At 44.4% G+C, this 18,325-nt stretch overlaps 1 protein-coding gene across 1 annotated transcript; it reads right to left on the reverse strand.

Moving 5' to 3' along the window:
• Nucleotides 1-4,370: 4,370 nt before the first annotated feature.
• LOC311034439 (uncharacterized protein) lies at nt 4,371-17,891 on the reverse strand (the record flags this gene model as incomplete). Its single annotated transcript, XM_084042319.1, has 18 exons — nt 4,371-5,682; nt 5,885-6,010; nt 6,980-7,145; nt 7,278-7,373; nt 7,641-7,832; nt 8,317-8,588; nt 9,568-9,724; nt 9,861-9,956; nt 10,221-10,412; nt 10,904-11,895; nt 12,711-12,867; nt 13,002-13,097; nt 13,362-13,553; nt 14,037-14,863; nt 15,805-15,961; nt 16,096-16,191; nt 16,456-16,647; nt 17,142-17,891. 18 exons carry the CDS (start codon nt 17,889-17,891, stop codon nt 5,639-5,641), a joined length of 4,800 nt encoding a protein of 1,599 aa, XP_083898445.1. The 3' UTR covers nt 4,371-5,638.
• Nucleotides 17,892-18,325: the final 434 nt, after the last annotated feature.

Consider the following 18,325-nt stretch of genomic DNA (forward strand, 5'->3'; position numbering starts at 1 on the left):
ATTAGTTAGGACATGTGCATGGAGCAAACAAATGATCTGGTGGAAGCATGATGGGGAAAGAGAAAGATGGCCGTCACAGGTGCTTTATATCTGATGACGATGGAGGTGATTGGTGGAGTGATGAGGGGAAGGACCAACCGGTGGTGAGAGGCGGAGTTGAGTTGAGTGAATGGGCTGGACCTGAGAGTGAGTGAACAGAGAAGCAGGCAGAGTGTAGCAGGGAGAAAAACAGCATTTACAGTCTCCCCATAAACATACACTGCAAAAAAAACAAGGTTTCCGGCTATGAAAACCGATGAATATGAGATGTAAACTCAGAGAATTTACAAGAATTTACAAGAGTTTTCCACTCGGAAAACTCAAAGTTTTGTAGGTCGGTAAACTCCTGTATGGTACCAAATTAAGTATGCGTGACCCCCTGCTGGGGTTGCTGCCAGAAAATCACACCTTCAGCCCTGACCTAGATTTCCACAATTTGGTAGGGGGGAGATCCCCCCTCCCTATCTCGAGTAATGCTACTGAGCATGTGCAATAAGCCACGTATGATTGGCTGTGACGTAGGTGGGCATCCCGCCCTCATTTTGGGGGTCACTTTGTGTGGGGGGGGGGGGGGGGGGGGCTCACAAGGTGACCCCCCCCCCCCTTATTTTATTTATTTATTTATTTATTTATATATATATATATATATATATATATATATATATATATATATATATATATATATATATATATATATATATATATATATATATATATATATATATATATGTTATGTATGCATTTATTTAGTTATATACACACACACACACACACACATATACATACATGATTCTGAAAACAAATAGGCAACAATCTCAGTCAGGTAAATTGTGTTTATTGATAAAAAAAAAAAACATATGAATATATATATATTTTCTTAAAGCGAACATTTGTTACTCAAATCTTTGTTTCTGGGGATTCTACAAATATCTTCTAAAACAGTAAAAAAAAAAATCCCCAGGGGTCCTTGAGGGGGTTCCAGGGGGTCCCCAGCTAAATGATGGATAGGAACCAAATGGACCCTTATGGGTCTGTAACTCTGAGAGTGTACAAATGGAACCAAATGGACCCTTACGGGTCTGTAACTCTGAGAGTGTACAAATGGAACCAAATCTGCTCCAAAATCGTGGAAAATTTGTGCAAATCTTTGAATATATATATTTTCTTAAAGCGAACATTTGTTACTCAAATCTTTGTTTCTGGGGATTCTACAAATATCTTCTAAAACAGTAAAAAAAAAAATCCCCATCTCCAAATGTTTTTTTCCAGGGACCCCCAGAAGTTGTACAAAACTCCCACAAAGGGGACAATAATAACAAAAAGAAATTGTAGTTCTGTCTCTCAGGCAGTGTCTCGCTGAACGGCCTCTCTTGTCTTTGGAGTCCCTCCACCAAACTGGACAACTTAGTTACTGTGTAAGAGAGCTAAAAATGAGCTGTTCTGTGCCAGTGTGTCTCGCCGCACGCGGTGGTGATGAAGGGAACGCGGGTCTCTTCGGTTGTCTTTCCTCTCCTGAAGCACCTGGCATAAAGCAGAAAGCTCCTCATCTCTCTCGGGTGGAGATGAAACAATCCACACCGCCCGTCCATCTACGATGCCGTCCTCTTCATCTGGGCCTGCGTGCGCCCACACGGCCCTTTCTCCATCAGACTCCAGACATGCAGTCCTGGTGGTCATCAACTGTAAAACATAGAATAGCAATTAAATTATGTATTACATTACCATTATTACAGGAACACAGAATGTAAAACAAAAAAACATCTTACAAACAGTTCCATATAACTTACCCTCAATCTTCTCTGTCGGCTCTTCATTGAGGCATTCATCTTTTTCTTCTGGTCAGCATTCTCTGGTTGGTCCAGGCGATGGCTTCTTCTCAGAGACTCAAAGAGAGTCCTGCAAGCCGCTGAAATACAAGGAAAACACAATTAGGATCTATTTAGTTGTTTATCTACACAAACAACACAATTCCACATCTACACTGCTCTAAAAGAGAACCTACATGTGACTGCAATGTTTAACTGGCCCCAGTAAAAGTCTAAAAAGCAGTATATGTTAGTTGACTTGATTCCAGAGAAGCCAGTTTCAGAGTGCAGACTGCAGACTGTAGACACCTCCACCCCACCCCCGACCTGTTCAAAGCCTCCATCAAAACCTAGCATTTAAGCTTTTGAACTGTATGTGAAAGGCTAACACAATTACCTACTTAGATAAAAATAAAACAAATCAATAAATATGTTGTAGCACATGTAAAAGTTTCAGCTAATAGCTTAGCTAGCATACTATAATAATTCAACCAAGACAAGCAGGAAGAATACCCAAACTGAGCAGCATAAAACAGCATGAAAATAAAGTTTAGCTTGTGTTTAGCTTGATATAAACAAGCCATAGGCTTTTTGGGGTTTAAAATCCTCTTAGCAGACCTTGTATTGAACTGTAGGTTACTTGCTCTTTTTTTTTAGCAAACTGCTAATAAAGTATTCAATCAAAATCAAACAAAGGAATACACAATAATCTATAACTTAAAGAGATCTGTACAGCATGTAAATCCACTTACTTTCTTAGTTTTCACTCCTCTCTGCTTGGCTCCTTTTCTGATTTGAATTTGGTGAACAAAGGGACTCAATGGGGTCCTGGAAGGGCCCAAATAAGGACCTTTAGCTGTCCTGAGAAATGCCTGACCAAATAAACAATAAATAAATAACAATAAAATACTAACTGAATACTAAATACAATGGGCTTGCCTGTCTTAAGGTAAATGTGTAATAATGCATAAAAGCAAACATCACCAGCCTTTATCAACATAACCTGTGCTGCTGTAAATGAACACCCGTCTCTCTCTCTCTCTCTCTCTCTCTCTCTCTCTCTCTCTCTCTCTCTCTGTCTCTCACACACACACACACACACACACACACACACACACACACACACACACACACACACACACACACACACACACACACACACACACACACACACACACCATCCCCCTTCACACCTCAAGCAAGCTCGCTTGCTTAGGCTACTCCCCTGTCTGTCTTTGAGTGTCTTCCCACAGGTCCTGCAGGCTGGGCATTGGGTTTTCTGAAAAACTTGTGTCCAAAACAGTTACTTTTCAGGATTCCATTTAAAAAAGCATTTGATGCTTTTGTGTGACGCTGTAGTATGAAGAAGTAGGGCGTTTATCTAATAAAAAACATAAGTTTGAATATGGAGATAAGAGGTTTCTTTTCGACAACAGCGATATAGCAGCAACTAATTTGGTCTTCTTCAGTTTAGTCTTTGGTTTGCACACATCCACTCACTTACTGATTCTACAGACTAACACACTCCATGCCATTCTTTGTTATATTTAAGTTAAATATATGATATTATTGTATACACTTTTAAACCAGCCGTGTGTCTTCCTCCTTTTTGTTATGGCCTACGAGCCAGGTCGTAACAGTGTACAGTAGGTAAGATACCCGCAGCAGCACATAAAGCAGACATGTCCAAAGTCTGGCCCAGGGCCCAAGCGTGACACACAGGCAAAGGTGGACACACGCACACACACACACACACACACACACACACACACACACACACACACACACACACACACACACACACACACACACACACACACACACACACACACACACACACACACACACACACCATTAAGTCAGTCACCTATTCGGTGAACAGATATGGGAAATATTCTTATTCACTTAGATTATATATAAAAAAAAGATTAACAAATGAAGCCCTTTTTTAAGCCCTTAACAAAAACATTGAAAAGTATAGTTTTGTTTTGTTCCATTTTTGCTTTGGTAATGGGGAGAGGGAGAGAGAGACCCCCTCTTTAAACAAAGAGTGAATTTGGATGTCAAAGGAAATGGCCAGTCTCCTGCTGGGTCTTTGTCTGGCAGAGGAACGGTAAATCACTGATTTCCAAAGTATATAGACGTATTTCACAGTAAACATTTTCAACTGTAAATTTCCAATTACGTACAAAAACACCAGCAAACTGCAGGTTTACTGAGCAACTGTAAATGCCCAAAAATGCCCATTAATGCCTCTTTTCTTGCAGTGATACAGTCTCCCCTTAACCATACCCGTAACAATCTTCAAATAATCGTACTGGAGTAAAAGTACAATATTTGCCTCTGAGATGTAGTGAAGTAGAAGTAAAAGTATAGACAACTGGAAATACTTTGGTAAAATAAAAGTACCTCAACATTTTACTTAATTACAGTACTTGAGTAAATGTACTTAGTCACTTAGTTCCATCTTATCAGGCTTATCACCAACCAGTCTCTAAAGACTTAGATGTAAAGACAGTAAACAAATTAGTGTTGATAAACGTTTATTGCAAAAATGTGAAATAAAAGCATTATTGTATAATACAGTACAAAGTGCAGTCATATCATTCACCAACAAGTGGCCTTATTGCTTCACCCTTCTTCAAGAGCACATGCACACCCACACACATACACACACATACACACAAAGACATCATCTGCCAATGAAGGCTTCATTTAAAGCAGTGCTTTGTGCTTGTTCACTTGTTTCACACCGGCACACTAGGACGGACAAAATGTCTGGGATAAATGTACGCCACATTCTTGATAGACAGGGAGCCAGTGGGGTAGCCTCCCACTATAGATCCGCTCAGTTTTGCTTTCCAGGGCCAAAACAAATAGAATGTGTGAAAATCTCACCCCATCCGCAGAATTACTGACTCTTGTCTAGCTATTAATCTAGATACACTTTATACAAATAAACATCATATTTTTTAGGATTGCCCTACAATTTCAGACTTTTTGAGTGTTTACCTGTAGTATGCGAGAACAGGCGCACAGAGGGATTTGTCTGCCATATGCTCACATCATTTTAATGAGTGAATATAGAGCAGAGGCTGGCAAACGTTGCGTCTGCTCACCTGCTGGTTGGTTTCTTGTGATTCCACACCAAAGCACTTGCTCACATGTCATACAAAATACCCATGAACATGCGCGCACAAACACAAAATGAACAGTCTATTTTACAAAAGACAAAATAATTGTAATAAATAAGGTTGTACAGAATAATATGAGTAACAAGTTATTGATCACGCATAAGGCCGTTTGACCACAGGGTTCAAGTAAATAAAAAATAGTATTTGGACGAAATCAGACTTGGCAGAACACACATGGCACATTTCAGCAAGTAGTTACCACATCATTCTTTTTACCTTCGGATACCTGAAGACAAAACGTGATTCTGTATGAAGCAGAAGGATGTAATCATGCAGGACAACGTGGGACTTGTGCAGTGGATACATTTGTAAATCAAAGCAGATGTATTGGTTGTAAACAGGGTCCGTTTAATACACTAAGCATCCTTCATTGCATCTCTTAAAGCTTATAGAAGAATGGAGAGGAAATTAAACCTGTTTGATGTCATTTATTTCCCCCCCACAAAGTATTAACAGACCACTTGCACCCAGAGGTGCTTAGGTGGATATGAGTCTGATAAATGTGTGCAATGGTAAATAATAAAAGCAGATGAGAAATGTATGATCTTCCTGAGGGGAGCTTCCTCTACGGAGGTGTGCTGATCTTCAGAGCTGACCTCCTCAGAGCAAGGACACACCAACCACGGCCAAAATGGTCAGAAGAACTGTATTTGAATAGGCACGCAGAAAAAGTGAGAGAGAGAGAGAGAGAGAGAGAGAGAAAGAAATTAGTCAGTATGCATATGCTTGTTCAGTTCATTGCAATATAGTGCAGTTCATTGCAGTGCAGATCATTCATTCATCATATAAAAATACAAAAAACACAGCAAAACATAACTGGAACCATGGCAGTGTCTTCTAGCTTACCTTTGGAGAGGGACTGACAGAGTGGAATGGCGTGGCTTGACAAAATGTTGTTGACGGTGCTCGTGGGGTCAGCCAGGTCCACAACGTTGCTCTGGACTTTAGCTACGGGGGTTCCAAGAGAGCCACCTAAGGACACAACCAATTTCAATTTACAATTTAGGCCTTTAGCACACACGCTCTTATCCAGTGTGACTTCCAAGTCATGTCACGATGACGTGAAGAATGCCCTTTGAACCCTTTTAGAGCATAATATGTCGGGATATGGAAAGATACTCAAACTCTCCAAATGCAGCTTCATCTGGACTTTAAAATATTAATATAGTCAGATATATGCATAATAGTCTGCAGTATAGTTCTGCCAGGTCCACTTACAGTAGCATGTCAGTAGTATGACTAGTACTTCGTTGCTGGTCATTACATTTGGGTTGAACCTGCCTCATGCTCAGATGACATAAATTCCACATATTAAGCTCAATAATGGTTATATTGAGCTATTTGCCATTATTGGTAATAAAACATATCAAATCATTTGGAGGGGGGCGAAAGATCCCGGTCCTTAATTAGGTGGTAATATTTTAATAAGGACATATTGTTTGTTTGACGATGCTGCATTAGAAAATAAAGCAGGCTAATTAGAAGGACATAAAAACAAAACTAGAAAGAAGTGCATTGCGGAGTTACGCACAGCTCTGTATTTGGGCAAGACGGATCAGTTCTTTCATTGGATCTGAGATGATGAATTCACAAAATATTCAACAAAAAACATTCCCTTTAACTTTGACCACCTTATCGGTTCATCCTTGAGCCCAAGTGGACGTTTGTGCCAAATATGTAGAAATTCTATCAAGGCGTTCCTGGGATATTGAGTTAACGAGGTTGTGACGTACGTACAGACAGACAGACGGACGGACGGATGGACAGATGGATAGACGACTTGAAAACATAATGGCCACGGCTTTCGCCAGCGATGGTAAAACTACTTTAACATCATAGTGACTATAGTGACCTAACATACTGTAAAGATTTCAATTTAGGAGACAAAGAGTTTCTGATTCTAATTAATTAGGCCATAAAGTGATAAGGAGATTTGCTTACTGCTGTCGACACTGCCAGTGGACACACCCATGGAGAATATATTGGATGTGGTGGCTCTCTTGCGTCTTGCCTCTCTTCCTCCAGTAGTTGAATCTGGAATGGTAGCTGCAAAGGTACACTGGATCTGTGTTCCGCTCAAGCTTCCCTTCACAGAGTTGACATTCAACTGAAAAGAAAACAAGAAAACACAGTTTCAGCATAACATGGCTCAAACAAGACAATAGTTGTTACAGTAGTTAGCTAGCTTAGTTACACAAAATTCTTATTCAGAACCCGAGATGTGCAATTACAAACTCACAGATGTCAAAGTCAGAACTCCGTTGTCGAGAAAGGCACTGAAGAACTGAATCACGCTGTTGATGTTGGCACAGATGTAGAAGGTATCATTACCACCCTGTGGGAGAGAATTGAGCAATCAACATCTATACAGTATACAGCATAAGCCTATGATGCATTGAAGGTAGAGCAGATAGCTATAGATGGATTCCTTAGGCCTCATCTTAAAACACACAGGCGTGCACCATGGGATAATAATAATAATAGTAATACATACATACAATTTTTACAGTACAGTAATTTTCTGAGTACTCAAAGTCGCTTTACAAAATAGATCTACTGTATGCAGTGCATTTCTTGAATTAGTACGGTAGGTTTTCCATACCGCGGTGGTGTCTGTGGACAGACTGGCGGCTAAATAACCAGTTGACTCTCCGGCGATCTGGAACTCAAAGTTCTGTCCGGCAGATTGCTGGACGGAGACGAAGAAACAGGAGCTAGACGTGGACGGGTCACAGCTGGTTGGATCTGCCACGCAGAGTCGGCTGGTACCGCAACCGACCCTATTGATGGATGTCTGTATGTGGTTGTGTGGGGAGGAGAGGAGAGGGAGAGGAGAGGAGAGGGAGAACAATCAATTTTTAGAGGTGTGGCTTGCACAAGGTGTGTGAATCAGACCAAGGCTGCTATCACTGCCAGCTTTGTCAGTCTATTCTATTCTACAGTCCATTGGTTCTCAAAGTGGGGTCAGGGGACCTCCGGGGGGGGGGGGGGTACCAAGAGGACCCCAGCTAAATTACTTAATATAATACATTGTAACCACTATTATTTCATACTTTGGCTATTCAAAAATAGCAGATACAAGCGTGTACATCTGCTATTCTTTTAAAAAGTCTTGAAAATGTTTGGATATCTTTTCTTTTGAACACAAATCTTCTCTTCTTGGGGTCGCTGGCACTAGATATTTTCAGATGGGGTTCCACGGCCAAATACATATCAACTTGGGTGTCCTTGACATGAAAAAGTTTGAGAGCCACTGCTATATTGCTACAATCACCTACCGAGAGAGCCTCCACTGTGGTGTTGGTTTCCAGTGCAGCTACAGCAGTAATAGCAGGTACAGCAATAGTAGCAGCGACAGTAGTAGCAGCGACAGTAGTAGCAGCGACAGTAGCCGCGACCGTTGCACCGGGCGTATTGGCCACTGTGGCGCTGGTCACTGCTGCCACTATGCTGCTGACCGCATTGGTCACCACTGTGACGGTGGTCGTGGGTTCAGCCAGGTTCACAACGTTGCTCTGGACTTGAGTTGTGGGGGTTCCAAGAGAGCCGCCTAAGGACACAACCAATTACAATTTAGGCCTTAGCACACGCGCTCTTATCCAGTGTGAATTACAAGTGTGGGATTGATGTAAGGGCATACATAATATGAAAGACAAACCTATTTTGTACGTGTGTGTGTGTGTGTGTGTGTGTGTGTGTGTGTATGTGTGTGTGTGTGTGTGTGTGTGTGTGTGTGTGTGTGTGTGTGCGTGTGTGTGTGTGTGTGTGTTTCATGTGCACTGTAAAACCCATTGTATTCAATTGAATTCTAAATGTATGAAAATGGTCCCGTTGAGATTCCATCACACATAAACGGTGTGTGTGTGTGTGTGTGTGTGTGTGTGTGTGTGTGTGTGTGTGTGTGTGTGTGTGTGTGTGTGTGTATTCTCTTATGTCACTGTGTAAGGCTATGTCACAATGACGTGAAAAATGCCCTTTTAACCCTATCAGAGGACAATATGTCGGAAATATGTCACGATATGGAACTTAGATACTCAAACTCTCCAAATGCCGTTTCATCTGGACTTTAAAATATGAATATAGTCAGCTATATGCATATTAGTCTGCAGTAAAGTTCTGCAAGGTCCACTTGCAGTAGTATGTCAGTACCATGTACTATATATTAATCCTACTAGTCATTGCTGGTCATTACATTTGGGTTGAACATGCCTCACACTCAGATGACATAAATTCCACATAATTTAACCTCAATAATGCTTATATTGTGCTATTTGCTATTGGTAATGAAAAGTATTAAATCATTTGGAGGGGGAGAAAGATCCATGTGTCCTTAATTAGGTGGTAATTAGGCGGACATATCGGACATATCGTCTGTTTGACCGCCAGCGATGGTACAACTACTTCAACATCATAGTGAATAGTGACCTTTGACCTAACATACTGTTCATGCAGATTTACAAGTCTTTCTTTGGGAAACAAAGTGTTTCCGATTCTAATTAGGCCATAAAGTGATAAGGAGGTTTGCTTACTGCTGTCGACGCTGCCAGTGGATACACCCACGGAAAAGCTACTGGATGTGGTGGCTCTCTTGCGTCTGCTTCCTCCAGTTGAAGTTGATACGGTAGCTGCAAAGGTACACTGGATCTGGCTTCCATTCAAGCTTCCCTTCACAGAGTTGACATTCAACTGAAAAAAAAAAAAAAAGTTTTAACATAATATGGCTCAAACAAGACAACAGTTGTTACAGTATTTAGCTTAGTTATACCAAATTCTTATTCAGAACCAAGATGTGCAATTACACATACACATGGGTGAAACTCACAGATGTCAAAGTCAGAACTCCGTTGTTGAGTAAGGCACTGAAGAACTGAATCACGCTGTTGTTGTTGGCACAGATGTAGGTTATATCATTACCACCCTGTGGGGGAGAATTGAGCAATCAACACCTATACAGTATACAGTATAAGCTTATGATGCATTGAAGGTAGAGCAGACAGAGAGATAGCTATAGATGGATTCCTTAGGCCTCATCTTAAAACACACAGGTGTGCACCATGGGATAATAATAATGATACATACATACAATTTATTTGGTGCCTTTTCTGAGTACTCAAAGTCGCTTTACAAAACAGTTCTACTGTATGCGCATTTATTGAATTTTCATTAAGCAGGTTTTCCATACCGCGGTGGTGTCTGTGGACAGACTGGCGGCTAAATAACCGGTTGACTCTCCGGCGATTTGGAACTCAAAGTTCTGTCCGGCAGATTGCTGGACGGAGACGAAGAAACAGGAGCTAGACGTGGACGGGTCACAGCTGGTTGGATCTGCCACGCAGAGTCGGCTGGTACCGCAACCGACCCTATTGATGGATGTCTGTATGTGGTTGTGTGGGGAGGAGAGGAGAGGGAGAGGAGAGGGAGAGAGAATCACTTTTTAGAGGTGTGGCTCGCACAAGGTGTGTGAATCAGACCATGGCTGCTATCACTGCCAGCTTTGTTAGTCTATTCTATTCTATATTCCATTGGTTCTCAAAGTGGGGTCCGGGGACCCAGGGGTCCTTGGGGGGTACCAGGGGGTCCCCAGCAAAATTAATTAATATAATGTCACAATAATTGCAACCACTATTATTTCATACTTTGGCTATTCAAAAATAGCAGATATACAAGCTTGCACATCTGCTATTTTTTTAAACTCTTGAAAATGTTTGGACATTTTAAATTTTTTTTTTTTTTTTAATCTTCTTTTCTTAGGGTCCCTGGCACTAGATATTTTCAGATGGGGGTCCGCGGCCAAATACATATCAATTTGGGGGTCCTTGACATGACAACGTTTGAGAGCCACTGCTATATTCTACAATCACCTACCAAGAGAGTCTCCACTGTGGTGTTGGTTACCAGTGCAGCTACAGTAGCAGCAGTGACTGTGGAGCCGGGCGCATTGGTCACTGCTGCCACTGTGGATCCAGGCGCATTGGTCACTGCTGCCATTGTGGAGCCAGGCGCATTGGTCCCTGCTGCCATTGTGGATCCAGGCGCATTGGTCCCTGCTGCCATTGTGGATCCAGGCGCATTGGTCCCTGCTGCCACTGTGGAGCCAGGCGCATTGGTCCCTGCTGCCATTGTGGATCCAGGCGCATTGGTCACTGCTGCCATTGTGGAGCCGGGCGCATTGGTCCCTGCTGCCACTGTGGATCCAGGCGCATTGGTCCCTGCAGCCATTGTGGAGCCAGGTGCATTGGTCCCTGCTGCCATTGTGGATCCAGGCGCATTGGTCCCTGCTGCCATTGTGGATCCAGGCGCATTGGTCACTGCTGCCATTGTGGATCCAGGCGCATTGGTCACTGCTGCCATTGTGGAGCCAGGCGCATTGGTCCCTGCTGCCATTGTGGATCCAGGCGCATTGGTCCCTGCTGCCATTGTGGATCCAGGCGCATTGGTCCCTGCTGCCACTGTGGAGCCAGGCGCATTGGTCCCTGCTGCCATTGTGGATCCAGGCGCATTGGTCCCTGCTGCCATTGTGGATCCAGGCGCTTTGGTCACTGCTGCCATTGTGGATCCAGGCGCATTGGTCCCTGCTGCCATTGTGGAGCCAGGCACATTGGTCCCTGCTGCCATTGTGGATCCAGGCGCATTGGTCCCTGCTGCCACTGTGGATCCAGGCGCATTGGTCACTGCTGCCACTGTGGAGCCAGGCGCATTGGTCCCTGCCGCCATTGTGGATCCAGGCGCATTGGTTACTGCTGCCACTGTGCTGCTGACCGCATTGGTCCCTGCTACCACTGTGACGGTGGTCGTGGGTTCAGCCAGGTTCACAACGTTGCTCTGGACTTGAGTTGTGGGGGTTCCAAGAGAGCCGCCTAAGGACACAACAAATTACAATTTAGTTTAGGCCTTAGCACAAACGCTCTAATCCAGTGTGAATTACAAGTGTGGGATCGATGTAAGGGCATACATAATATGAAAGACAAACCTATTTTGTGTGTGTGTGTGTGTGTGTGTGTGTGTGTGTGTGTGTGTGTGTGTGTGTGTGTGTGTGTGTGTGTGTGTGTGTGTGTGTGTGTGTGTGTGTGTGTGTGTGTGTGTGTGTGTGTGTATTCTCTTATGTCACTGTGTAAGGCTATGTCACGATGACGTGAAAAATGCCCTTTTAACCCTATCAGCACAATATGTCGGAAATATGTCACAATATGGAAATTAGATACTCAAACTCTCCAAATGCTGTTTCATCTGGACTTTAAAATATGAATATAGTCAGCTATATACATGATAGTCTGCAGTAAAGTTCTGCAAGGTCCACTTGCAGCAGTATGTCAGTACCATGTACTATATATTAATCCTACTAGTAATTGCTGGTCATTACATTTGGGTTGAACATGCCTCATGCTCAGTTGACATAAATTCCACATAATTTAACCTCAATAATGCTTATATTGTGCTATTTGCTATTGGTAATGAAAAGTATTAAATCATTTGGAGGGGGAGAAAGATCCCTGTCCTTAATTAGGTGGTAATTAAGCGGACATATCGGACATATCGTCTGTTTGACGATGACAACATGCTGCATTAGACGATGACCTAACATACTGTTCATGCAGATTTACAAGTCTTTCTTTGGGAAACAAAGTGTTTCTGATTCTAATTAGGCCATAAAGTGATAAGGAGGTTTGCTTACTGCTGTCGACGCTGCCAGTGGACACACCCACGGAGAAGCTACTGGATGTGGTGGATCTCTTGCGTCTGCTTCCTCCAGTTGAAGTTGATACGGTAGCTGCAAAGGTACACTGGATCTGGCTTCCATTCAAGCTTCCCTTCACAGAGTTGACATTCAACTGAAAAAAAAAAAAAGTTTTAACATGATATGGCTCAAACAAGACAACAGTTGTTACAGTAGTTAGCTTAGTTATACCAAATTCTTATTCAGAACCAAGATGTGCAATTACACATACACATGGGTGAAACTCACAGATGTCAAAGTCAGAACTCCGTTGTTGAGTAAGGCACTGAAGAACTGAATCACGCTGTTGTTGTTGGCACAGATGTAGGTTATATCATTACCACCCTGTGGGGGAGAATTGAGCAATCAACACCTATACAGTATACAGTATAAGCTTATGATGCATTGAAGGTAGAGCAGACAGAGAGATAGCTATAGATGGATTCCTTAGGCCTCATCTTAAAACACACAGGTGTGCACCATGGGATAATAATAATGATACATACATACAATTTATATAGTGCCTTTTCTGAGTACTCAAAGTCGCTTTACAAATCAGTTCTACTGTATGCGCATTTATTGAATTTTTATTAAGCAGGTTTTCCATACCACGGTGGTGTCTGTGGACAGACTGGCGGCTAAATAACCAGTTGACTCTCCGGCGATCTGGAACTCAAAGTTCTGTCCGGCAGATTGCTGGACGGAGACGAAGAAACAGGAGCTAGACGTGGACGGGTCACAGCTGGTTGGATCTGCCACGCAGAGTCGGCTGGTACCGCAACCGACCCTATTGATGGATGTCTGTATGTGGTTGTGTGGGGAGGAGAGGAGAGGGAGAGAGAATCACTTTTTAGAGGTGTGGCTCACACAAGGTGTGTGAATCAGACCATGGCTGCTATCACTGCCAGCTTTGTTAGTCTATATTCTATTCTATATTCCATTGGTTCTCAAAGTGGGGTCCGGGGACCCAGGGGTCCTTGGGGGGTACCAGGGGGTCCCCAGCAAAATTAATTAATATAACGTCACAATAATTGCAACCACTATTATTTCATACTTTGGCTATTCAAAAATAGCAGATATACAAGCTTGCACATCTGCTATTTTTTTAAACTCTTGAAAATGTTTGGACATTTTAAATTATTTTTTTAAAACACAAATCTTCTCTTCTTAGGGTCCCTGGCACTAGATATTTTCAGATGGGGGTACGCGGCCATATCATATCAATTTGGGGGTCCTTGACATGACAAAGTTTGAGAGCCAATGCTATATTCTACAATCACCTACCGAGAGAGTCTCCACTGTGGTGTTGGTTACCAGAGCAGCTACAGTAGCAGCAGCGACTGTGGAGGCGGGCGCATTGGTCCCTGCTGCCACTGTGGAGCCAGGCACATTGGTCACTGCTGCCATTGTGGATCCAGGCGCATTGGTCACTGCTGCCATTGTGGATCCAGGCGCATTGGTCACTGCTGCCATTGTGGATCCAGGCGCATTGGTCCCTGCTGCCACTGTGGATCCAGGCGCATTGGTCCCTGCTGCCACTGTGGAGCCAGGCGCATTGGTCCCTGCTGCCATTGTGGATCCAGGCGCATTGGTCCCTGCTGCCACTGTGGATCCAGGCGCATTGGTCCCTGGTGCCACTGTGGATCCAGATGCATTGGTCACTGCTGCCATTGTGGATCTAGGCGCATTGGTCCCTGCTGCCACTGTGGATCTAGGCGCATTGGTCACTGCTGCCACTGTGGAGCCAGGCGCATTGGTCACTGCTGCCACTGTGGAGCCGGGCGCATTGGTCCCTGATGCCACTGTGGAGCCAGGCGCATTGGTCCCTGCTGCCATTGTGGAGCCAGGCACATTGGTCCCTGCTGCCATTGTGGATCCAGGCGCATTGGTCCCTGCTGCCACTGTGGATCCAGGCGCATTGGTCACTGCTGCCACTGTGGAGCCAGGCGCATTGGTCCCTGCTGCCATTGTGGATCCAGGCGCATTGGTTACTGCTGCCACTGTGCTGCTGACCGCATTGGTCCCTGCTACCACTGTGACGGTGGTCGTGGGTTCAGCCAGGTTCACAACGTTGCTCTGGACTTGAGTTGTGGGGGTTCCAAGAGAGCCGCCTAAGGACACAACAAATTACAATTTAGTTTAGGCCTTAGCACAAACGCTCTAATCCAGTGTGAATTACAAGTGTGGGATCGATGTAAGGGCATACATAATATGAAAGACAAACCTATTTTGTGTGTGTGTGTGTGTGTGTGTGTGTGTGTGTGTGTGTGTGTGTGTTTCATGTGCACTGTAAAACCCATTGTATTCAATTGAATTCTAAATGTATGAAAATGGTCCCGTTGAGGTTCCATCACACATAAACGGTTTGTGTGTGTGTGTGTGTGTGTGTGTGTGTGTGTGTGTGTGTGTGTGTGTGTGTGTGTGTGTGTGTGTGTGTGTGTGTGTGTGTGTGTGTGTGTGTGTGTGTGTGTGTATTCTCTTATGTCACTGTGTAAGGCTATGTCACGATGACGTGAAAAATGCCCTTTTAACCCTATCAGCACAATATGTCGGAAATATGTCACAATATGGAAATTAGATACTCAAACTCTCCAAATGCTGTTTCATCTGGACTTTAAAATATGAATATAGTCAGCTATATACATGATAGTCTGCAGTAAAGTTCTGCAAGGTCCACTTGCAGCAGTATGTCAGTACCATGTACTATATATTAATCCTACTAGTAATTGCTGGTCATTACATTTGGGTTGAACATGCCTCATGCTCAGTTGACATAAATTCCACATAATTTAACCTCAATAATGCTTATATTGTGCTATTTGCTATTGGTAATGAAAAGTATTAAATCATTTGGAGGGGGAGAAAGATCCCTGTCCTTAATTAGGTGGTAATTAAGCGGACATATCGGACATATCGTCTGTTTGACGATGACAACATGCTGCATTAGACGATGACCTAACATACTGTTCATGCAGATTTACAAGTCTTTCTTTGGGAAACAAAGTGTTTCTGATTCTAATTAGGCCATAAAGTGATAAGGAGGTTTGCTTACTGCTGTCGACGCTGCCAGTGGACACACCCACGGAGAAGCTACTGGATGTGGTGGATCTCTTGCGTCTGCTTCCTCCAGTTGAAGTTGATACGGTAGCTGCAAAGGTACACTGGATCTGGCTTCCATTCAAGCTTCCCTTCACAGAGTTGACATTCAACTGAAAAAAAAAAAAAGTTTTAACATGATATGGCTCAAACAAGACAACAGTTGTTACAGTAGTTAGCTTAGTTATACCAAATTCTTATTCAGAACCAAGATGTGCAATTACACATACACATGGGTGAAACTCACAGATGTCAAAGTCAGAACTCCGTTGTTGAGTAAGGCACTGAAGAACTGAATCACGCTGTTGTTGTTGGCACAGATGTAGGTTATATCATTACCACCCTGTGGGGGAGAATTGAGCAATCAACACCTATACAGTATACAGTATAAGCTTATGATGCATTGAAGGTAGAGCAGACAGAGAGATAGCTATAGATGGATTCCTTAGGCCTCATCTTAAAACACACAGGTGTGCACCATGGGATAATAATAATGATACATACATACAATTTATATAGTGCCTTTTCTGAGTACTCAAAGTCGCTTTACAAATCAGTTCTACTGTATGCGCATTTATTGAATTTTTATTAAGCAGGTTTTCCATACCGCGGTGGTGTCTGTGGACAGACTGGCGGCTAAATAACCAGTTGACTCTCCGGCGATCTGGAACTCAAAGTTCTGTCCGGCAGATTGCTGGACGGAGACGAAGAAACAGGAGCTAGACGTGGACGGGTCACAGCTGGTTGGATCTGCCACGCAGAGTCGGCTGGTACCGCAACCGACCCTATTGATGGATGTCTGTATGTGGTTGTGTGGGGAGGAGAGGAGAGGGAGAGGAGAGGGAGAGAGAATCACTTTTTAGAGGTGTGGCTCGCACAAGGTGTGTGAATCAGACCATGGCTGCTATCACTGCCAGCTTTGTTAGTCTATTCTATTCTATATTCCATTGGTTCTCAAAGTGGGGTCCGGGGACACAGGGGTCCTTGGGGGGTACCAGGGGGTCCCCAGCAAAATTAATTAATATAACGTCACAATAATCACAACCACTATTATTTCATACTTTGGCTATTCAAAAATAGCAGATGTACAAGCTTGCACATCTGCTATTTTTTTAAACTCTTGAAAATGTTTGGACATTTTAAATTATTTTTTTTTAAACACGAATCTTCTCTTCTTAGGGTCCCTGGCACTAGATATTTTCAGATGGGGGTCTGCGGCCAAATACATATCAATTTGGGGGTCCTTGACATGACAAAGTTTGAGAGCCACTGCTATATTCTACAATCACCTACCGAGAGAGTCTCCACTGTGGTGTTGGTTACCAGTGCAGCGACAGTAGCAGCAGCGACTGTGGAGGCAGGCGCATTGGTCCCTGCTGCCACTGTGGATCCGGGCGCATTGGTCCCTGCTGCCATTGTGGATCCAGGCTTATTGGTCACTGCTGCCATTGTGGATCCAGGCACATTGGTCCCTGCTGCCACTGTGGATCCAGGCGCACTGGTCACTGCTGCCACTGTGGAGCCAGGCGCATTGGTCCCTGCTGCCACTGTGGATCCAGGCGCATTGGTCACTGCTGCCACTGTGGATCCAGGCGCATTGGTCCCTGCTGCCATTGTTGAGCCAGGCGCATTGGTCCCTGCTGCCACTGTGGATCCAGGCGCATTGGTCACTGCTGCCATTGTGGATCCAGGCGCATTGGTCACTGCTGCCATTGTGGATCCAGGTGCATTGGTCCCTGCTGCCACTGTGGAGCCGGGTGCATTGGTTCCTGCTGCCATTGTGGTGCCGGGTGCATTGGTTCCTGCTGCCACTGTGGAGCCAGGCGCATTGGTCCCTGCTGCCATTGTGGAGCCAGGCGCATTGGTCCCTGCTGCCACTGTGGAGCCAGGCGCATTGGTCCCTGCTGCCATTGTGGAGCCAGGCGCATTGGTCACTGCTGCCACTGTGGATCTAGGCGCATTGGTCCCTGCTGCCACTGTGGAGCCAGGCGCATTGGTCACTGCTGCCATTGTGGAGCCAGGCGCATTGGTCACTGCTGCCATTGTGGATCCAGGCGCATTGGTCCCTGCTGCCACTGTGGATCCAGGCGCATTGGTCCCTGCTGCCACTGTGGATCCAGGTGCATTGGTCACTGCTGCCACTGTGGAGCCAGGCGCATTGGTTCCTGCTGCCATTGTGGATCCAGGCGCATTGGTCCCTGCTGCCATTGTGGAGCCGGGTGCATTGGTCCTTGCTGCCATTGTGGATCCGGGTGCATTGGTCCCTGCTGCCATTGTGGAGCCGGGCGCATTGGTCCCTGCTGCCATTGTGGATCCGGGTGCATTGGTCCCTGCTGCCATTGTGGATCCGGGCGCATTGGTCCTTGCTGCCATTGTGGACCCGGGCGCATTGGTTCCTGCTGCCATTGTGGAGCCGGGTGCATTGGTTCCTGCTGCCACTGTGGAGCCGGGCGCATTGGTCCCTGCTGCTGTTGCGC

This window comes from Gymnoscopelus microlampas (assembly GCF_963454915.1).
Source record: "Gymnoscopelus microlampas genome assembly, chromosome: 19".
In the NCBI taxonomy this organism is placed as follows: domain Eukaryota; kingdom Metazoa; phylum Chordata; class Actinopteri; order Myctophiformes; family Myctophidae; genus Gymnoscopelus; species Gymnoscopelus microlampas.